Raw genomic sequence first — 20,325 nt, 5'->3', positions numbered from 1 at the left:
TCTTATAACGATAACTAGTATATCAGCAGAATACTAGAATTCAGTGAAACTACCAACTTGCAAAAAGTTAATTTTTTAAAAGAGAGATATTTCGGATTTAATTAGACCAAGAATGATGTTATTCAATTTGTAAAAGGAGTTTTTTTTATTTAGTTTTTTTTTTCGCACATTCAAATTGACTTAATTAAACTGAATCCTTCCATTCAATTTCTTACACTAATATAGAAAAAAAGTAAAGAAAAAACCATAATACAACACAAAGAAGGTTCCTAAAAAGTGTAAAAGTAATATAAGAGCAAGAAATTAACTATAAAAAGCATTTTATATGCATTTATTGCTTGTTATTCGATGGTTACGTTAGTCACGTTACGTTAGTCACACACAGTTTTTCGGAAAAGTACCATTTAGGGCCAAAAAAGATTCGTCTGTAACAAATCTGTTGTACGATTTTAAAAATAGATTGTTTACCTCTTACAAATATATCGGCCAACTTTAAATGTCTGCCCAAGTTTCAGAAAAAATTAGCTCGTAACATAAGCATTGTTTCCCAGGGTTGCAAAAATGTTACGTTAGTCACGATGCCTTTTTTGGTCAAAAAACACCTGCTAGCGTTTATTTTGCTTCAAATTCTTGGTAGAAATAAAAAATAGTCACCTTGTAAATTTTAGATCTGCATATTAAACTAAAACAGATTTTTTTTTTTTACTCCCGGTAAAAGAGTTTGAAAATCAGCTGCGAATGTTACGTTAGTCACTATGGAATGACCCTTATCTCTTGTGTTTTTTCACTTAACAAATTGTTAAAACTATTATTTTGATACAAAAATATCATTATCTTAAACAAAGAAAGCAACATGCTTACGTGGAACAGAAAATTTAATACAAACGAGCTGATGTGTGCCTCACATGACTTCCTTTTACTCCATTTTAATGTCATTTTCCCATTATTGGCAATTTTAATGTGATTCAATAGTTTAATCTCTAAATATTAAAAACGATGGCCAAATTAAAACCAGATAAAAAAAATCGCCAAATTTTCCGCCAAGTTGGCGACAAAACTTGGCGACCAAAAGACTGGCGATATATCGCCAAGTGTCCGCCAAATTGTAACACCACTTAAGTTTGCATTGATATTAACAATGATTTCCCCCCAAAAAGGTGCAAAAGACCCCCTTAGGAACATCCGAAAGCAACCAAAAGGGAAGGTGCATAACTAGACCCCACTACGAGTCTATGTACCAAATTTCAACTTTCTAGGACATACCATTTTTGAGTTATGCGAGATACATACGCACATACGCACATACGCACATACACACATACGCACATACATACAGACGTCACGAGAAAAGTCGTTGTAATTACCTCGGTGATGGTCAAAATGGATATTTCGCGTGTCTATACATTCTTAGGCACTTTTCCGCATGTGGTCGAATCGAAAAAAAAACTCAACATTCATTTGGGGGTGAGCAAAATGGAAATTAAGGGCGATTTTTGAGTGAAATTTTTTTCGCGAATACAATACTTCCTTTTTTGTAAAAGGAAGTAAAAATTGCGACTTTTTGCTGGTTTTTTCTATTTCAACAAATGCAGATTTTCACACTGTATCAAACAAAAGCCTGAATTTCTGCTGAACTTAAAGCCCAATATGATTTGTTGTTGTATCATCTGAAAGTTAGTGAAATGGGTCAGTTTTTGGTAGATTTGCTTGATTTGTAGCGCATTACTATTAGTTTTGAAAATGTCGATTGAAAACTTTGGCACCATTTCAATTCTGAGTATTACAATCAAAGCTTGTAGTATAGCTCGTTGTAAAATGCGACTATCTTGACGGGAAAAGAGTCATTTTGTAGCCTTTAGTTTGTTCTTTCTAAACATGTACTTATTTTGTTTGTAGTTCCTACAGAAATTTCAGAAATCGGTCGTTTTCTCTGAAATTTGCTTTTTTACTCATTTTCATTGTATCTACCATAACTCGGTTACGGTTAAGGATTGGATACGATAACGGGTGATTCGAAGTTCCGCTTGGGTTCTTCTATCACCCCCTTTCGTATGGCAGATTCGATCGAACTCACCCTGTATAAGTCTACTTTTTCGTTGAATTTTCTCCAAACACCAAACTTGACATAGTGATTCTTTGATGCTCGAAAGTTCAAATGATGGGATTTTTTAATTTAAAAAAATTCTAGAAGGTTCTAAATTTAACATTAGAATCAAAACATAACTCGTATCTACATTAATTTTCAACCGAGTGAAAGCCCACAAAAAACTGCCCTAGATGAAGTTCCTTCGAAGTTTGTGTGATTATAATTGGAGCAATTGGTATAACTGTCTCTAATAAAATGACATTGAAAACACTTAGCTCAAATCACTTCACGTTGACACGGTGGTGAGTTTCAACGAGTAATTTTTTAATCCTATTAGAATACTTTTGAGAGTTCATAACACCTATAAGATTGGGCTGATGCATTTTTTTTCGTCTATGTTTTGAATGATAACATAGCTTGAGAGCAATATTATTTGTTTCGTTTAAAAAATAAACGTCTATTTCAATGGGGATGTTTCCTTCAGTCGAAAGTACTACTTTTAGTCACTGAAATTTATAGAATAAGCAAAGAAAAAAATAACATGGAGCAAGAAAATACTTTTGCTTTCTCAACATTAAAATTTTTAATAATTTTTTTAAAATGTCAGATTTTTAAAACTCGTGTGACGTCACAAAGGAAGACACCCATCTTGAATTGAAGAGCGGTGGTTGTCTTTTCGCGTAAAATAAATCCCTTTTGGTGATTTTTCACTGCGAGCAATGTTTTGTGGAACGATAATTGCTAGTTAAGCAAAATATTCATTTGGCAAAAGTATGTCAATGTCCTGGAGCTTTGTTCTGGTAACCCTAGTGACTTGTTCACTTGAGACGTCAGCAGCGAAAATAAAAACACCGACTGAACTTGTTTTAAGATTTTTTTTTTTAATTTTTTTAAAGAGAGAAAATAAGTTAAAATTTGCCAGAAAAAAGTAACTCATCCCATGTTTTCGATCATGATTTTTGAAAAATGTGAAACAAACCAATCGGAATGAAATAAATGTTCGCTTCACAATGCAATAATGTAATTTCAAAGCGTTTAAGAACATGATAGAAATGATTCAAAATTTTATGTGTAATACTTTTTTTTTAGTTATTTATACGTTACCGCCACCCTTTTCATAACTTTACAAATTTTATCATATTAATTCTGAGAAAAAAAATATGTTGCAAGGTTTTGAAATGATTTTGATTCAAAAAGTTTCTTTAAAATATGACTAATAGGAGCACTTGTAAGCCCCTTGCGTGCTTTTCGCATGACACTTCGAAAAGATGCCAACCGACAGCGTCCACACGGTTTAGTACTTTTCTGGAAGAATTGCATTTTCATCCTGGAATAGGATTTTTTTTTCTTTTTTTTTTTTAAATTTCCGTCAAGCCTTAGTCATCAATTTTGAACCGCTTCGTTTCATCATTTATTGAAACACCTGCGATGTATGTGGCAATTTTAAATCTCGCATTAAATATATTTCCGCAGTTCTGCAGTCGTAAAAGTAGCAGAAGGCATACTGTACTAGTACATGAATTTAAAAATATGAAGATATTTTCTAAACTTAAAAAAAAATGATGGTTATTTAGTTCAAAATGTAGAAAATAGGAACGATAAAATTGGCCAAAGCCATGTTATCTTATTTCTCAATTTACTTCTTTGACAAGCTGACTCATCAGGAATTTTGGATCAAATTTTTCATCGTTAAAAAGCTACTGTTACCTAAGTGAAGTTTCGGGACATTGTCAATTGGGGAACGTCTAAAAAAGAGTCTCAGATATAACTTATAAATCCTTCATATTGGACTGGAGGAGCAGATTATAGCTTTTCAGAACGAGGTTTGTTAAGTAGCATTATTGTAAAATATGACAGGTTGTTCAACTATAATTATGTGTTCCGGCACTGTACTTTTCTTATCTTGATTTCGGAACGAAAATATTTATAATTTGGTAGCATTACCCTATAACTTGTATCATTAAGATCAAAATGTTTGTGCTATGGCTAAAATGAAAAAGCAGCGTTAATAAAGCACATAATGTCTAACTTTATAACTTGTTCTTACAACTTGAAATGACTCTGCAATTGTTACTTCTATCTTTCATCAGGTATTATTCAAAGCTGAAGTTGCTCCCCCCCCCTCCTCTTCTTTAGACGGTTGTGCGCACTTTTCCCAAATTTCTAGAGAGTATCTGTATTATTATATAATTTAAGACTTTTTACTTGTCAGAAAAATGGGGAAACTGTTAGGAAATTGAATTTGAGCCAGATTTTTCTCTCTCATTAGCTTTGGATGAATGTTTTAGTTAAACCACATGTCAGATAAGTTTTTTTTTTTTTTTCACAGTGTAAAGGTTTCCTTTCAATGAATCCGCCCACATTTTTTATTCTTTCGCCGAAGTTCGTCCAAATTTAATCCTTAAAAAAAAAAAAAGAAAGAAAGAAAGAAAGAAAGAAAGACCCCCCCCCCCGCTCTCACTTTTAACTTTTATTTGTTTATTTTCACCTTAACTGATGAGATGTTAGATAATGTTTCCCATCCCAGTAGAATCGGACTTATGAAGTTAAACGTTTTCTAATGTTGTTCACAAAAATGGCGCTGCGTATATCACTTAAGGTACAGTTTCAGTTGTATTTATACTGATAAATGAACCCAGTTTTTTTTTTCTAATAAATACAACAAAACTCATTGGAAATGTTCTTACTTTAATCTACTAAAAGAAATATAATGCAGAGCAGGTGCGTGCACAGAAATGTTGGGGCTTGTCACAAATGATTTTTTCGGGCCCCCCTCCATATTGTTTACGCCTATACTTCACGCCTAGTTTTAAAAATATTGGACCCCTTCATTCTCGGAACTGGGCCAACAGGTATCCCTTCTCTCTCCCCCCCTCCCCATGTTCATGCCCCTGATGCTGGGGTGTATTCCATCCGACCGGATTACTTATGTTGAAAAAAAAAGAAAGAAAGAAAAGCAAAAAAGAAAAATCACCTTAGTTTCTAATTAAAATTCCCATTCTTTCTTTTTTTTTATTTTTGCCGTTTGAAGTGTAAATCTTAATCTATTTATTTATTCTTTGTATGTTACCACAATATTCATTAGATTTCGTTCATCTAAAATTTTTCTACCAACCTCGCATTTCTTTACGCATTTCTACTTTGATTAAAGAAATAAGATATCTAAAGAAATAAAGATCTCAGACCGCGTTAGAATACTGAGAAACGGAAAGCTGTAGTACATTTTCTACGAAAATGTCATTTACATTGAAGGCCATTATTCAACATTTGACGCGTTGAGTGTAAGAGTCATTGTTATTTCCCGATTTGCCGAGTCATTGACTGCGCATGACGAAAACTTTTCTCCTTGGTGCTTTTAGACCGACAAAGAGAAAGAGAGGAATAAAAGAAAAACAGAAAATTTAATAACAGAATCAAAAGAAATTACTTTTACTACTGAAGATGGGAAAAAAAGGGTGGAAAACATGTTTTCTTGCGTTGCTCAAAACGATTAAGTAAGATTTTAGAAAATTTCAAAATCAGTTTGTAAGTGTCTAAAATTTGCGAATTAATTAACCTTTAGTCAGTTTACAAACTTTATATTTCGTTATAATATGGAAGTTAATACAAAAACTCGATCGTTATGTTATTTATTATTGCCATAATATATTTGTACCGCTATATATTTTTATATACAAATCAAATATTCTTGTTACAATGGTTATCGTAACATTATTTCAGTCATTTGCAGAATTTGTTACACTGCAGAGCAGTTTTCATAATTTTTAAGTTTTAAGGCACAATGACAGGACAAATTAAAAGGCTGTTTCGGCCCAAACGATATGTTTAAATAACACACGACTATATTTTTTCAAGGCTGCGGAGACGGAGTTGTGAGAAAAGGAATCGAAGGTTAAAAGTTCAAAGGGTTGGAGTAGTTGATCAATTTTCCTCAAAGTCCGCAACTCAGCCAGCGCTTGGGGAGTCGGAGTCATAGCCGGAGTTCGAATGATTTTGGGGTAAAGGAGTCGGAGTCGGTCATTCTCCCTCCGACTCCGTAACCCTGCACTTTTCTATGAAGTGTATTTTTAACCATCGACGTAAAAAGGAATGGGGTTTTAAGTTTGACATCGTAGCTCCGATGCAGAAGAATCGATTTTGATGATTTTTTTTTTTATTTAAAGGTTTGAGAATATTCTTAGCCGATTTTGTACAATGTACTGTCCGCTCGCCATATAGAGTCCACGAATCTGACATACGTGATCCATTGCTATTGTTTAAGAGATGACTAAATCGAGGGTTCGAAAAAGTGGTTTTTAACTGGTTGTGATTGGCTATAGTTGACACATGCGGCCCGTGAAACTGGGCCATGTGGCCCGCAGTGGCGTAACCAGAAGGGAGCCTATAAATTCTTGCCACCTATGATACTGAGTTGAATATTTTTTCAAAAATATTCTTTATTATTGGAAAGAAGAAATAAACGCTTCTTTGGAAAACAGTTATTTTTAGAAAAAAAAAAGAAGGAAAAGAACGCTGGTTTAACCCTAATTTTTTTCCGAAAAGATATCTTAAAAGTAAAAATTTTCTATAGTTGCATTTATTAATCAATTACTTATGTGCCCCTTCCTATTTTTCTCTTTGCTTCCACGGTTTATTAGTTCCTTTTTTATAGCCCATCTGAAATAAGAAAGTATTCAAAACGCTACTCCTCCGAGCTCCTCTCCCCAGGCCAAAATCATTACAAATTTCGCTTGAAGAGTTTCAATTTTGTAAAAATTCCAAGAGAGAACCTCCGAAGTCTCTCGCTATAAACAATGTCGAAATTCGTATAAAATTTCGTTTTTGGAGCTTTAGTTTCGAAACATTGCGAAGCACCTAACGTTACTCTATGTGGTCTACAACCTACAATCGCGTTTTTAAGACTTCAATTTCGAAAAATTTTCTGGTCTGGATTCCTTCCTTCTAGTATCATCAAAAATTGTTAAATATTAGGTCTTAAAACTCCAATTTCTAAAAATTTAGGGAGGAGAGTCGTTGAATTCCTTCCTTTAACATCATTGAATAGCTTCCAAAATCTTTCTTTTTAGCCTACTTTCCAGTTGAGAAAAAAAGAAGAAACCATGAAGGAAGACTTACTCTATCTTTAAAATATCACTAAAAAGTCGAAAATAAATAAAATAATTAAATATACATCGAAAAATTAAACATTGGAAAGTAATTTTTTTAGACGGGGAAAATGTGTGTCTGTTGATGTGTCTGTCCCTTCACCCTCAATAACTTTTGAGTGAACAGTCCGATTCGAACAAACTTTTTCATTCGGAAGATCTCGGCGAGGACACCTCATTCCTATATTTTACTTTTTGATTTGATCAGTTTTTTGTTCAATTTTGAGTAATTCAAAAAAGCTTACAGGTGAATTTGCTGCAAACAAACTTTGTTGGAAAAACTTCTTGATGAAGAACGTGTACAGAAAATATCTTTTGATTTGAACAATTTCCCGTTCAATTTTGAACAGTTCACAAAATACTTAACTTTAGCACACCTATGGAAAACTTAAAGTCAATATGGATCCCAAACTTAAAGATGGATTTGCGTCGAACAAACTTGTTGGTAAAAGCTCTTGATGAATAACATATGTATAGAGCAGATTTTTTAAATTTAATGCATCAAAATACAATATTTCGTACATTTAACAGTGACGTGAGTTAGAGATAAATATGACTGAATCAAAATGAAATAAATTCAAAGCGCAAATGTGTTTACCAGGCTTGTGGATTCGGTGGGAAAACAATGACTGGTTTTTTCCCCATATTTCCTCAGTTAAAAGAACTACTTTTAGTCACTGAAGTTAATGATAGAATGAGAAAAAAAAAAAAAAATGGAGCGAAAACAAAAATCTTTTGTTTTCAAAATTTTTAATTTTAATTATTTTTTTTAAAATGTCCGATGTTTCAAACAAGGCGTGGTTTTGATGACGTCATTTGCTGCATCTTTCTGCTACGTTTCCACGTTATGATAATCAAGCAGCGAATTAAATATTGCGCTCTACGCTTGCTATCAACCATATCGTTGCCTATACACGTGAGTAAAGATGCGAATTAAATATTTTGCGCTGTGAATGGCAACACTGAATGGTATTTCATCATTTGTGATGTCATCGGCAGAAGCCGTAAACAATGAAAACGCTCGGATTTAAGTAATTTTTTAAAAATTTTAAACGTAAACAAATTTATCAAAAAATGGTCAGATCCTATGTTTTTAAACTTCTTTCAGAAAAAAAATACTTTTAAAGTTTTGGAAGCGACATCCCATTCAGAAGCGAATTAAATTGTGCTCTATGCTTGCTATCAATCATATCGTTGCCAACATGTGAGTAACGAGGCAAATTAAATATTGCACTCTGCGCTAATGGCATCAGTGAATGGCATTTCATCACTTGTGATGTCTTGTGCAGAAGCATAAAAAGTGATATTGAATTTGAGCAACTGAATAAAAAATATATATTTTTTAAATATTAAACTTTGTCAAATTCTTTAAAAAATGGTCAGATTCTATGTTTTTACGAATGCTCTTTCAGAAAAAAATACTTTTAACAACCTAGATTCTTATGAACGAAAACACAAATGTCAGTGTTTTTATGTTTTTGCCCTCGCAAACCTGTGCTCCTGCGTTTTTCTCTTCTTTTTTTGCGCCCTTGAGTGCGCTTTCGTTTTCTTTTCTTTTTTTTACGCCTTGTGCACCTCTTATTTATTTATTTATTTTTTGCGCCCTTTAATCTTTGTTTTTTTTTTTTTTTTTAAATAATTTTTCGTCCTTGGAATCAAGTTGGCGCCTTCTTGCGGTACCCAGTTTCCCCCTGCTTTTAGTCCGTTCGAAGTATATTTTAAAGTGCTCTTAAAAAGTTGAACTTATTTCTGTCAAAACACTTGTATACGGAAAAAATGAAACCATCTCTTTTTCTTACATATCAAGCGATGCAAATTTTTGAACTTTTAAATATGTATTCAGATATTTTTAGTTTTACCCCCATTACAGTAAAAAAAAAAAAAAAAACTTTTATATGCGTTATCCACTAAGAATAACTGCAATACTGCAATAGATGTAAAACTAACAATGACAATTACAACTTTAGAAATTAATTACAAAATGCGTAAACTTGATGGTATTTCTGTGTTAGTTCTAGAAATTTTTTAAACTTTGTTATCAGATGCTACCTTTAAACTCTGACGTCATTTCTTACGTCATTCTGCAGCGGGACAACTGCTATCGAGGCTGTTGATCAGCTGACTCAATTCAAGAATCACATTGGAAACGAGAGTAGTCATATTAATGTCGGATTATCTGAGTGCTGGACGTCCCTTGAAATTTTGACTAGTAGTTCGTTTTCCATAATAGTTTATCGCAAATTAAACCTCGTTTTGCATGTATTTTTATCTAACGCTGTAATATTGATATAATGAAGAATCTTGTATCTTATACAGTATTTTTTGTAGTACTTTTTATATACAGTGTTCTTGGTGTAGGTAAGTGTCATCGTGCGTTGCAATAACAAGAAACTATTTTGTGATGTTGAATTTATATTACTGTAACCTATCTAAAATTTACGCGATTTTGTATGAGTTGATAAGAACACACCTTTTTATTCTTTTTGCATACTTTCTTGCTAATAATTCTACGTGGTCTTGGAAAATGTATGGGCTCTTTCCGGCAGCAATTGCTAGGTTATAATTGGTATAGATATTTAATTCATATTTAAACACCATCTATGTTTTAAAATGTATACTATTTGTTTTATGGTTATTTTTCTGAGATGCAGTTTGTTTTCAAAAAAACTTATTTATTATAATTAATGTGGCTTTTCCTGATACGAACTCTTAGTATTTTTGGGACAAAAACTCACTCTGTGATGTAGAAGATTTTCCCACCCACATGAAGTTAGTTTAAACCTCATTTTTGTTTGTTGAATATAAAACTAACTCCAACTATTTTTCCAAACATTTTAATAGCACAAATCATGATGTGAACAACCAAATTCATTGGGAATGCTTTGCTGAAAAAATGAAAAACTTGTATACGTGAATTTGGTTGTAATATTAAGATATTTGTTTTATTTTATCTGAGGAAAAAAAAGAGATATGATTTACTTGCTGTTTTCTTTCATAAACACGAGCTGTAAGCGTCCGCATGGTTTTTAAAATTGGAATTTTTGCAGTACTTGTTTTATGACACTCCTTAAAAAAAAATAATTGTCTTTTTGCCATGAGCAAAACTTTAAGAAATAAATAGTTATCTTTAACAATGTTAATATACATTTATATAAAAAAATAAGAGATTAAAAAAGCAACAATTGTGGATTGGTGCAGGGACGCCAAAAGCTAAAGAGGGCCCTTACTATTGTGAATTCAAGCCAGGCCCCTAGTTTCCAACTACATGGCCTCTCGTCAGCCCTGGCCTATACAGTACATCATTTGTAGTTGGTTTGGTAATTGATTTAGAGAAAAACAGGGTTGGTAAAAAAACCGGTTTTTTGGTTTAAACCAGGTTTTTTTGGTTTCAACCGGGTTTTTTTGGTTTAAATACTATTTGCAAGAAAAACAATTAATTTTCAGAAGGTAATTAAGGTTCCATGTAATTAACAGTTATTCAATAGTCACATTATACCTAATTTCTTGATTAATTAAAGAGATAGAACAAAATCTTGTAACTAAATTGAATAATTAAAATAACTTTCTGCGGGGAAATATTGATTGAAATGTTTGACTTGATTAACATATTAGTATACATGTATATATAGACCAGACGAAATACTTCAAGAAGTGGTTGTGATGCGAGTTAAGATAAAATGTAATGAAGATCCAAGAAAAAAACTTGATAAAACCAACACAGGGGTCTGTCCAGGATTTTTCACAGGGTCTGTTTTTTGTGGAAAATAATTTTGTGAAAAGTGAATTAATTTTGTGAAAAATCAAATAATTTCGCAAAAAAAAAAAAAAAAAAAAAAAAAAAAAAAATTTTTTTTTTTAATTGAAATTTTAGAATTTAGAGCGGGCACAAACTGCATCATTCAAACTTATAGTAGAGTATTTTCCTGTTCCATGTTGAGAATATCATTCTGGGATGTTTTTCTAGTATTTGGCGGGGGGGGGGGGGCATCGCTCCCTCAAGTAGCAATATTTATCTACCATTCTACATTATGTTGGATTATACTAGAAATATTTCTGTACAGCATTTAAAATAATTGTAGCAAAATAAATAAGTAAATAAATAAATAAAATTCAGACGAGGGTTCAGCATTTAACTTTTTGACCCAAGACATTCTTAAACACAGAATTTTGTTTAAAACTTATAAATTCCGTGATTTTAACAAAAATAAAAAGAGATTTTATTTGTTTACTTCTTAACAAAGCGTATTAAACATCAAAATTTCTAGAGACGTACCGAGTAGCACTTTGGCCGAGTAGCTGAGTACCGAGTACTCGGCCTTTCACTACTCGGCCGAGTACCGAGTTACCGAGTACTCGGCCTTTCACGACTCGGCCGAGTTACCAAGTACCAATTATGTTTTAACAAGAACCACCGACACACAAGTGATGAATTTTGAACTTATTGGAATAGTAGTCCACACATAGTGGTAGGTACGGGGGACCCTGGAGTGTTATGTTATGTTATTGGAATAGTAGTATAGACCTCCTTGTCCATATAATAGTTTTTAAAACTAAATTCCTGGTGAAATTTAATTACGCATTATATAAACAATTTTGTTTGTCAAAAATTTTACCAAAAAATGATTTTTAAAATTAAAAATAAATAAAAGGTATGATTAATCAAGTTGGAATTAAAACAAATTACAGTAAAATCCCTCTAATGCAGACACTAACAGGACAATTTTTTTTGTCTGCAATAGAGAGGTGTCCGCAGGACAGGAGTTTAATAATATTATTTGCATTGGAACTGGGGAATTAAAAATTGTCCGCATAAGAGGGGTGTCCATTAGGAGGGGTTTCACTGTATACCAATCAATTATAGTTCTAGTCCGCAAACATAAATATTTTTTTAAAGCAGATAAAACAAATGTGCAAGAACACTGCAGACACATGTTTCCGCCCCCCCCCCCCCCTTTACAAGGAATGTCTTTTTCAGTGCATAACATGTGAGCTAGAGAAGGTAAAGACATTCAACAAAAAAATCCAACTTTAGTCGGATGCCTTTAAATCCACGAGCTCCCATTTTGTGCATAGAAAAAGGAATTCCTTGTAACTTCCAAAACACGTATCTGCAGTGTTCCTACACTGTGCTTTTAACATTGTTTTATTTCCTTTAATTTTTTAGCAAAGGTATTTTTATATTTTTTATAACTAATTTTTGTTTGTATCAAATATCCATTTTTAATATAAAAATTCCATATTTTCTATACTTGCCTTTTTTTGCATAATTTTTAATAAACAAGTTTAATAAACTTTGGGGACATTAAAAGAAAGATTTATACCATTAAAGCATTACAAACTTCATTGTTCTCAAAATTTAAATTTGACTTATAAATTTTAATTGTAAATTATTGCAGAATATAATGTTTGCTTTTTTTTAAATATAAATTTTGGTATCTGTCTTGGACAATATTCAATTTTTTGCAACTACTCGGTATTGGCCGAGTATCTGATCAGAATTTGGCCGAGTACCGAGTACTCGGCAAATTGGCCGAGTATGCCGAGTACCGAGTAATTACCGAGTACTCGGTACGTCTCTAAAAATTTCAAAAAATCGGGTTCCCGTAGAGGATGCAAAGAGATCGCAATTCTCAAAGTGAAGGCATCAAAGGTATAAAAACGGCTTGTAAAAGAAAAAATTTAGATAAAATTTTTTTTAAATTGCATTTTAGAGTCCTATGATAAACATATCATATCTGTAGACACAGTTGAAGCAAAATAAAATTAAACCATCAATTCAGCATTTTAATTTTTGACTCATAAAGAAAATGGAATTTTACTTTAAAAAATTTAAATGCGTGTTCTAAAAAAAATAGACTTTTCATTTATTTGCATATTAATAAAGCAAAGTTAGCTTGAAAAAAGAACAAAATATGATTCTTATATCGGATGTTAAAAGATTGTATTTTTCAAATTGTAGACATCTAAAGAAAAAAAACGGCAAGTAAAACAGTTTATTCAAAGTTAATGATCCTCGTTTTAGCATCGAAAATTCAAACCCATATAATTTTCTCCCAAATCAACAGTTAAATATCGCACAGCACCGTAAAAACGCAAATATTGGCAAGCTAGTAAAATGATGAGAATATTTTCTAATCAAGTCATTATAAAGGTTTAACGCCAGACAGTAAATGGGGATAATTTTGAAGTTGGTAATCCTATCTGAAGCGATCATATTTTTTCCCCACCCTTACTATCCCTTTGCAGTTCCAAGTTCATTTCGCTGATATATATTGTTATTGTTTATTAAATCATCAGTGGGAGAAAAGTGCTTACCAATGCCTTTTCAGAAAAGTTTACAACAACACCGCTGCTAATTAGCTGTGATAAAACAAACAAAATTATTTAAAACCAAACTTATTTTCAGGTTTTAATTTCTTTCCAAGAAACAAACAAGCAGTATATTTATTTGACAGTAGCAATTTATTGTTTGCAGGAGCATCACAAGAGTGCCGATTTTTTTTCTTTGTAAAATTAGCAGATTTTGTATAGCTGATCCCTCCAATTTGACTTCAAAAAAGGCTTCAAAAATTGGTTTAATATGCGTTATTTTGCTCTCAGATTTGCTCTTTCAATAAACAATTTGTGAAAGATCCGTTCCTGTTTATCAGAATTTTGTGAAGGGTCCGTTTTGGTTGATCGGGATTTTGTGAAAGGTCCGTTTTGTTTGATCGGGATTTTTTGAAAGGTCCGTTTTGGTTGATCGGATTTTTGTGAAGGGTCCGTTAACGGACCCAAATATCCTCTGGCCAGACCCCTGCAACATAAGATGAATAATTATCAAATAAAGGTAAAAGTTATATTTTTAAGCATAATCTTTTCAAAAGAACAATTTTCATATTTTTTCTTTCTGATCTTACATAACGCTGATTTTTACATACACAATGTCGCAAATATTGAAGTAAAGCAAAATGTACAACAGTACAGGATTGAACAGTCAAAAAATCGATTGCTGTTGTACTGACGAAGTTTTAAAAAAAGTGCTTCTCTATATTAGACTCCGTTCTTATTTTGGAAAGACTTGGAAAAGATATCGACTATCGCTAAAACAAAGAACCAAATCAAAAATACAAAAATTGATGTAACATGGCTTAAATTACAGCTTATTTACTGGCATACATGTTGCATTCAGCATTGAAGTTTAAAAAATATTAAATGTAAACTCTTTAGAACACATAAATATGTAGCAAATTCTATTTCAAGAATTTTTTTTTGCCAAAAATGTTATATCTTCTGCAACAGTAACTGAGTGGTGGAAAAGCCAGGAAAAAGAATTTGAAAAATGCAATGCAACCGTCTTTAAAAGTCTTCAAGATTACTAAAACAAGCTTCAGAAAAGTGCAGTGCATATATTTTCGTCATTTAGATATCATTCATAACTCAAAAATTGATTAGGCTCTGGAAAAGCTTCAAAACTTGCTTTTTGTTCAAAGTACTAAATAACATAAAAATAATATTAATTTATAACGTAAAAGTTGCTATGTATTTATGCATATGTTATTGTGGTTTAAAGTTGATTTTATGTAATTGTAAAAAGATTTATACACATATTTCTGAAATGAGTTGAATACATTACAGATACAGGGTGTCCGAAAAGTCCTCGACACATAACAATGGTATTTTAAGCTAAATGTGTCAAGGACTTTTCCAGGGTTCGTACGGGTCATGGAAATTCTGGAAAGTCATGGAAAAAAGTAAGCGAATTTCAAACCTGGAAAAGTCATGGAAAATTGAAATTTTCATTCCAAGTCATGGAAATTTATTTTCAGTCGAGGAAAAATGTCTTGGGCAGAGAGAAAGCAACAGTAGCTAAAATAGCTTTAGAAATCTATGGTGATTTTACAGTATTTCTCATATAATAGCCATTAAAACTGGAAATTTGAACGATCCCAAAAATAAATCTGAATTTTGAAATCTCATTGCATCCACTTCTGTGGCAGCCTCTTGTCTTTTTCTGCAATGTGATTTTACTGCTTGGACATCACTCATTTTGAATTTATATTATGTTCAACACTTCTTTTATTTTATATTCTGTAGTAGAGAACTTGTACGTTCTAGATTTTTCCACGCCCACTCAAAAAAACGCCAATTAGTTGCATCCCGGTTCGTTTCCATCACTCGTAAAAGGTTTTTTGTTGAAGTTTTTAGAAAAGAAAGATCTTTAGTCAGGCAATAGAATACAGAAATAGGGGAATTCTTAATACTCTAAAACAGTAGTGTCCAACATGCGGCCCACAGAACTAATCCATGTGATACACTGCTATGCTCTATGTCAGGAATCAAACACTATGTCCTGGAATTTCTGAATCTGTTACGCATTTGAAAATGTGCAAATAAGTAAACAAGTACATTTGAATCTGAAGATTTATTCACTACTAAATGCCTTTTTAAAATAAATATCTGTTTAGAAACATGAATAAATGAAAGAATGTGGCTTCTTTATTTTAAAGAAGCAAAATACTGTGAAGTTACGTGGATGATTAAATGTACTGTTGACAGTAAATAAGCAACCTTTGAAGCAAATTTATTGAAACTTAGAATGACTCATTCAACCTTTATCCCATTCATTATCATTCTGCCGGTTTGTAAAAAATATTATTAGACAGTTAGCATCATTATATTCTATTCACTGTGTTTTTACTTTATTTAAAGTTATTTGATGAAGACAAAGAGGAATAGTTTAGTTTTTTTATGTGTACACTGATATTTTTTCAATTACAAATAAGTGCTTCAATGAGATATTGACATTCACTTAGAAGTTTTGCTAATGCTCATTTCCAAAAATATACAAGTTTGAAATTAAATAGTGCTATTCTCTTCTTGTAACACAGTCATGAAAATTTTTATGAGGTCATGAAAAAGTCTAGGAAAAGTCATGGAATTTTTCATCTGGATGGAGTATGAACCTTGCTTTTCGGACACCCTGTATATTTATTTATAAATGTAATTTTACAGTTTTTGTTTGTAACAGATTAAAAATATTTTGCTTTAAACCAAAATAACTGTTGTTTTCTCTAACAGTCTTTAGAAAAAATTCATTTAGTTGAAAGCCTTGAAGAAAAAGACTAGCTTTGAAGCTTTTTCCAATCCTAATTTGTTTCTTATTCAATATGTGTGGAGAAATCAATGTAAACCTGTCAAATAAATTTTTTTTTGGGCTTTTTTTAAAAAAAAAAAAACGCATGGTTTTTTTAAAAAACCAATTGGTTTAAACCAACGTGGTTTAAACCAAACAACCCTGGAGAAAAATTCTAAATCATTTTAATGATGTGGGATTCACACAAGTTTTGTGCCCTAATGAGTTCCCAGCCCTACTATTTATTAGCTTTCTTCCTTTTTTTTAAAAATAATTTTCTGTTTTTAAATAATAATTTTAAATGAAATGTTTAACTTAAAACTTGATGGGTAAATAAATATAATGCTCTCGGCTTGTTTGAGCACTATTTCAACTTTTCATAGTAATATTTTTGGAATGTGTTTTCATAGTAATATTTTTGTTTTTTCATAGATAATCAAGTAAGTACTAATGAAAATTATCCAGGAAAAGGAATTGTTTTAATACCTGGCTTGGATTTAGTGCTACAGTGCAACAACACAGATTATCCTTCTGACACAATTCAATGGTATGTTAGCATATTTTTAGGAACTCAAATGTTGTGAAAAAACTTATGTCATAGCTACTCAGTCCCCCCCCCCCCCCCCAAATTTGTTCGATAGACTCTAGAGATTTGGTTCCTTCTCCCAACTCTCGAAATGAAATAAATGCCTCTGGAATTTTCATCACTACAAGGAAATTTCTCAAAAAAATTTTCAGTGAATAGTATTTCGGGAAAAATAGCTAGATCGATATCTAATTATTTTCACCCATGAGTATGAAAGTTGTATAATATCGCCTATCATTTTTAAAACTTTTTTGTTTCCTTTTCCCTCTTTTTAAACTTTTATTTCCCAAAAGTTCAGTAAAATATTTCCAATTTTTGTCCAAACTTCTAAAATTTTTACCTGCTACAAGTAATGTTTATCATCACTTGTAAAAAAAGAAACTTATGCCTTTTTCAACAGCTTTTTTTTTTTTTTCAAACCTAAAAGTTGTAGTCTTTTTTTAACAGCTTGAAAAGAAGTAGAGAACATTTGAATCTCGTTATTGCATCACCCTTGGGTCTATCTACAAAAATGTCACCATAACTGGAGGGACATCTTAATCAGAATAGTTTAAAAGTGAACAATTAAACAATATTTTAAATTACTGGTTAAAAAATATTTAATAGTTTTGTGTTATAATAAAACAGTCTACTAACATAATTTTTAATTATTGGCAAGGCTAATTGAAAAATATTGGAATATAAATTTTAGTGGTCAGTCCATGCAGGGAGAGATATAAGGGAGGGGCGAGCGCCCCTCCCTTGAGGGACTTTCCACCGGTACTTTTTTGAAAATGAAGTTCAAAAAACATAATTTACACGGGTTTCATTGATGCTGGGAAAAGGGAGGTTTAGGTTTGGGACCCTATCTTGGAACTGTTTCAGAATTAAAGTTCAAAACGTTAGTGATCAATGTTTTTAAACAGTATATGCATTGTAAAAATTAAGTAATAAAAATCAATTGCCCCTCCTTTGAAAGATTCCCTGGATCCATCCATGGGACCAGTGACGTTCTAATACCTTTAGTCCGGAGGCATGACGAAAAGATTGCATTTTGAGGTAAAAGCAATTTTTTTTTTATATTATGTTTTAGGGTCTTTAAGGATTATATTTAGCCACAGAGGCATTCGCTACGTTATTTGGATTGTTTTTTATCCAGTCCCAAAGTTATCTTGCGTGTGGACAGGACTTACCTCAGGTAGTTTGTAATAAATAGATGTATTTCGGACAATAGTGTGTGTAATTTCACTTTTTCATGTCTCATAATATTGTTAAAAACAGCGAGTACCAAGCGTGCTTTGAAACTAATCCCTGGGGGTTCCGCGTTCGGCTGACCACCTAATCGGAACATCTACCTAGAGCCCTTCATTTGTCAGGAATACTGAGATGGGCAAAGTAGGCCTTGGCACCCATGAGCTGTCATGCCACTGGGTTTGGTTAAAAGCAGCGATAGAAAGACATTAAAAAATTTGGTTCCTGAAAATGTCTCAAAATATAGCACTAATTATCATCTACTTAACTTTTACAAAAGTAACAGAATTTCAGTCAAAAACATTTTAAATTGTGATCAATTAGGTAATTTTATTACAAAAGCAGAGTTTAAACATTACTGGGACATATCTCAGCTGGTTTCATCATTTTCACAAGAACATTTGCACAAAGTGCAAGTGAGACCAGCTTTTCCACATCGGCATCGAGAGTTATGACACTTGATCTTGCGATTTTTTCCCGACAGGCTTCAGAAGCAGAATAGAAATCCATTCAACCTGAAAATTTGTTTTTGGTTGCATTATATTATAGTAAAATGTTACAAGTTAATATAAAGTTAAATGAAAGGGAGAAGAAAATATAGGTATATCTTCCAAGTCGCCGGCCATTCGCTTGACTTTATTCAACCATACTCTTGAGGGTAAGAAAGAATGGAGTTACTTGTAGATGCTTCTTCAATACATGCTCTGCTTGTAGCGAAATTCGAAGAGCATTATTATTAGTGCATCCTAAGTTGTGGGAAGGTTTTCAATTTTCCTTTGAGAAGAGTAACAATGTTTTCTGTGAGAAGTTGATGTTATCCTCTTCACTGCATCTATCATATAGTTTTATGATGTACTTTTCTAGCCCAAATACAATATAAAGTACCTCTTCTGGAGTAAGGGGTAGCAAAAGATTAAAAAACGTCGTTGACTGCTGATAAAGCTTGCCATGCTGCCCCAGCGGATCATTTTCCTTTGTTTCTGAAAGACAAGGTTGTGTCACAGCATGCAAAGACGTGAAAAGCCAAAAGTCCGGCACACTTCTCCGGACAAAGTGGTTGCTTTATGGAGCAGATAATCGAAGATTCGGTATGATTTTCCAGTGTCTAACCAAATCCACAGCAGCTGATCACACCCCTCGAGGTTTTGGAGAAGCGCAGTGGCCAAAACGACAACGTAGTTGTCCACTGTCCTGACGAAAACTTGGTTGTAATCATGAGATGCACCGTGTGCCCATGGAACAATATTCTACCGTCGGCTTCATCATAGGAGCAAGGCATCAAGCCTGTCAAATCAAAACTGCCATTGCAAAGGACACTCCTGTGACGAGTGACAATAACGATTTTTTACTGAAAATTTATTGTGCTGAAAGGTCCTCTAAGCATTCAAGTAGTTCCTGCTTATTTGAGTCGTTTCTCAAAAATTCAGACCAGTTTTTAAGAACTTGTTTTGTAGCCTCCATTTTCAGCCATGAGAACATTTTCCTCTTTTTAATATTAACGCAGACTTTAAAGAAGCAGGTATATACTCATCAAATGCTACATGCATTCTCTGTGCCTTTCAAAATGTGGACTGTTCAAATAAACAACGATTTTCATTTCATAGTCAGAAAATGTGCTCCTTGGCTCTAGGTGAAGGTATTTGACAATCGCTATTCCATCCATCACCACCATATGGAAATTCTGAGATTGCTGCTCTGTGTTGTCTTCGTCAGGCTGTAAACAAGCGTAAAGATCAGCTTTCTTCCCAAATCAAAGTTTGCCGTTTTCATAAAGTTATGGAGGGTAAATAAGATACTCGAGACTGGAAAAGGCATCCTAATTCCCCTGATGTGCTTGACAAGCAATGTAACAGGGCCTTGAAAAAAGGCTGCGAACTTTTTTATGACAGCAAGCTATTCCTCTTTCCCAGATAAGGATTTCACTGAAGCACTGTTAGATACTGCCAACTTGTTTTTGTGTATTGGTGTATCAATAGAAACGGAGCAATCAATGAGTATTTTTTAAAAGAACTCATTTGCTTGAGATTCGCAATTATTTTCATACTGCACAAATTGGATGCCTTTTCAGAATCTTCAAGTAATCGTGTGTCCAAATCCATGAGGTCACCGCTTGGTTCTAAGAACGGATTGCTTATTTCATTCAAAATATTAACCATACCCTCAA

General features: G+C 32.7%; 1 protein-coding gene across 1 annotated transcript in view; it reads left to right on the top strand.

Annotated features, from left to right (window-relative positions):
• Positions 1-20,325, top strand: part of LOC129224260 (hemicentin-1-like) — a 104,874-nt gene that overhangs the window by 63,459 nt on the left and 21,090 nt on the right. The window contains exon 7 of the mRNA XM_054858687.1: positions 16,778-16,892. Coding sequence (XP_054714662.1) covers positions 16,778-16,892 — 115 coding nt within the window. The remainder of the gene's footprint in view (positions 1-16,777; positions 16,893-20,325) is intronic.

This window comes from Uloborus diversus, chromosome 6 (assembly GCF_026930045.1).
Source record: "Uloborus diversus isolate 005 chromosome 6, Udiv.v.3.1, whole genome shotgun sequence".
NCBI classification, from domain to species: Eukaryota; Metazoa; Arthropoda; class Arachnida; order Araneae; family Uloboridae; genus Uloborus; species Uloborus diversus.
Note: the sequence above shows the minus strand (reverse complement) of the source record. Positions and strands in the feature narration are given on the sequence as shown.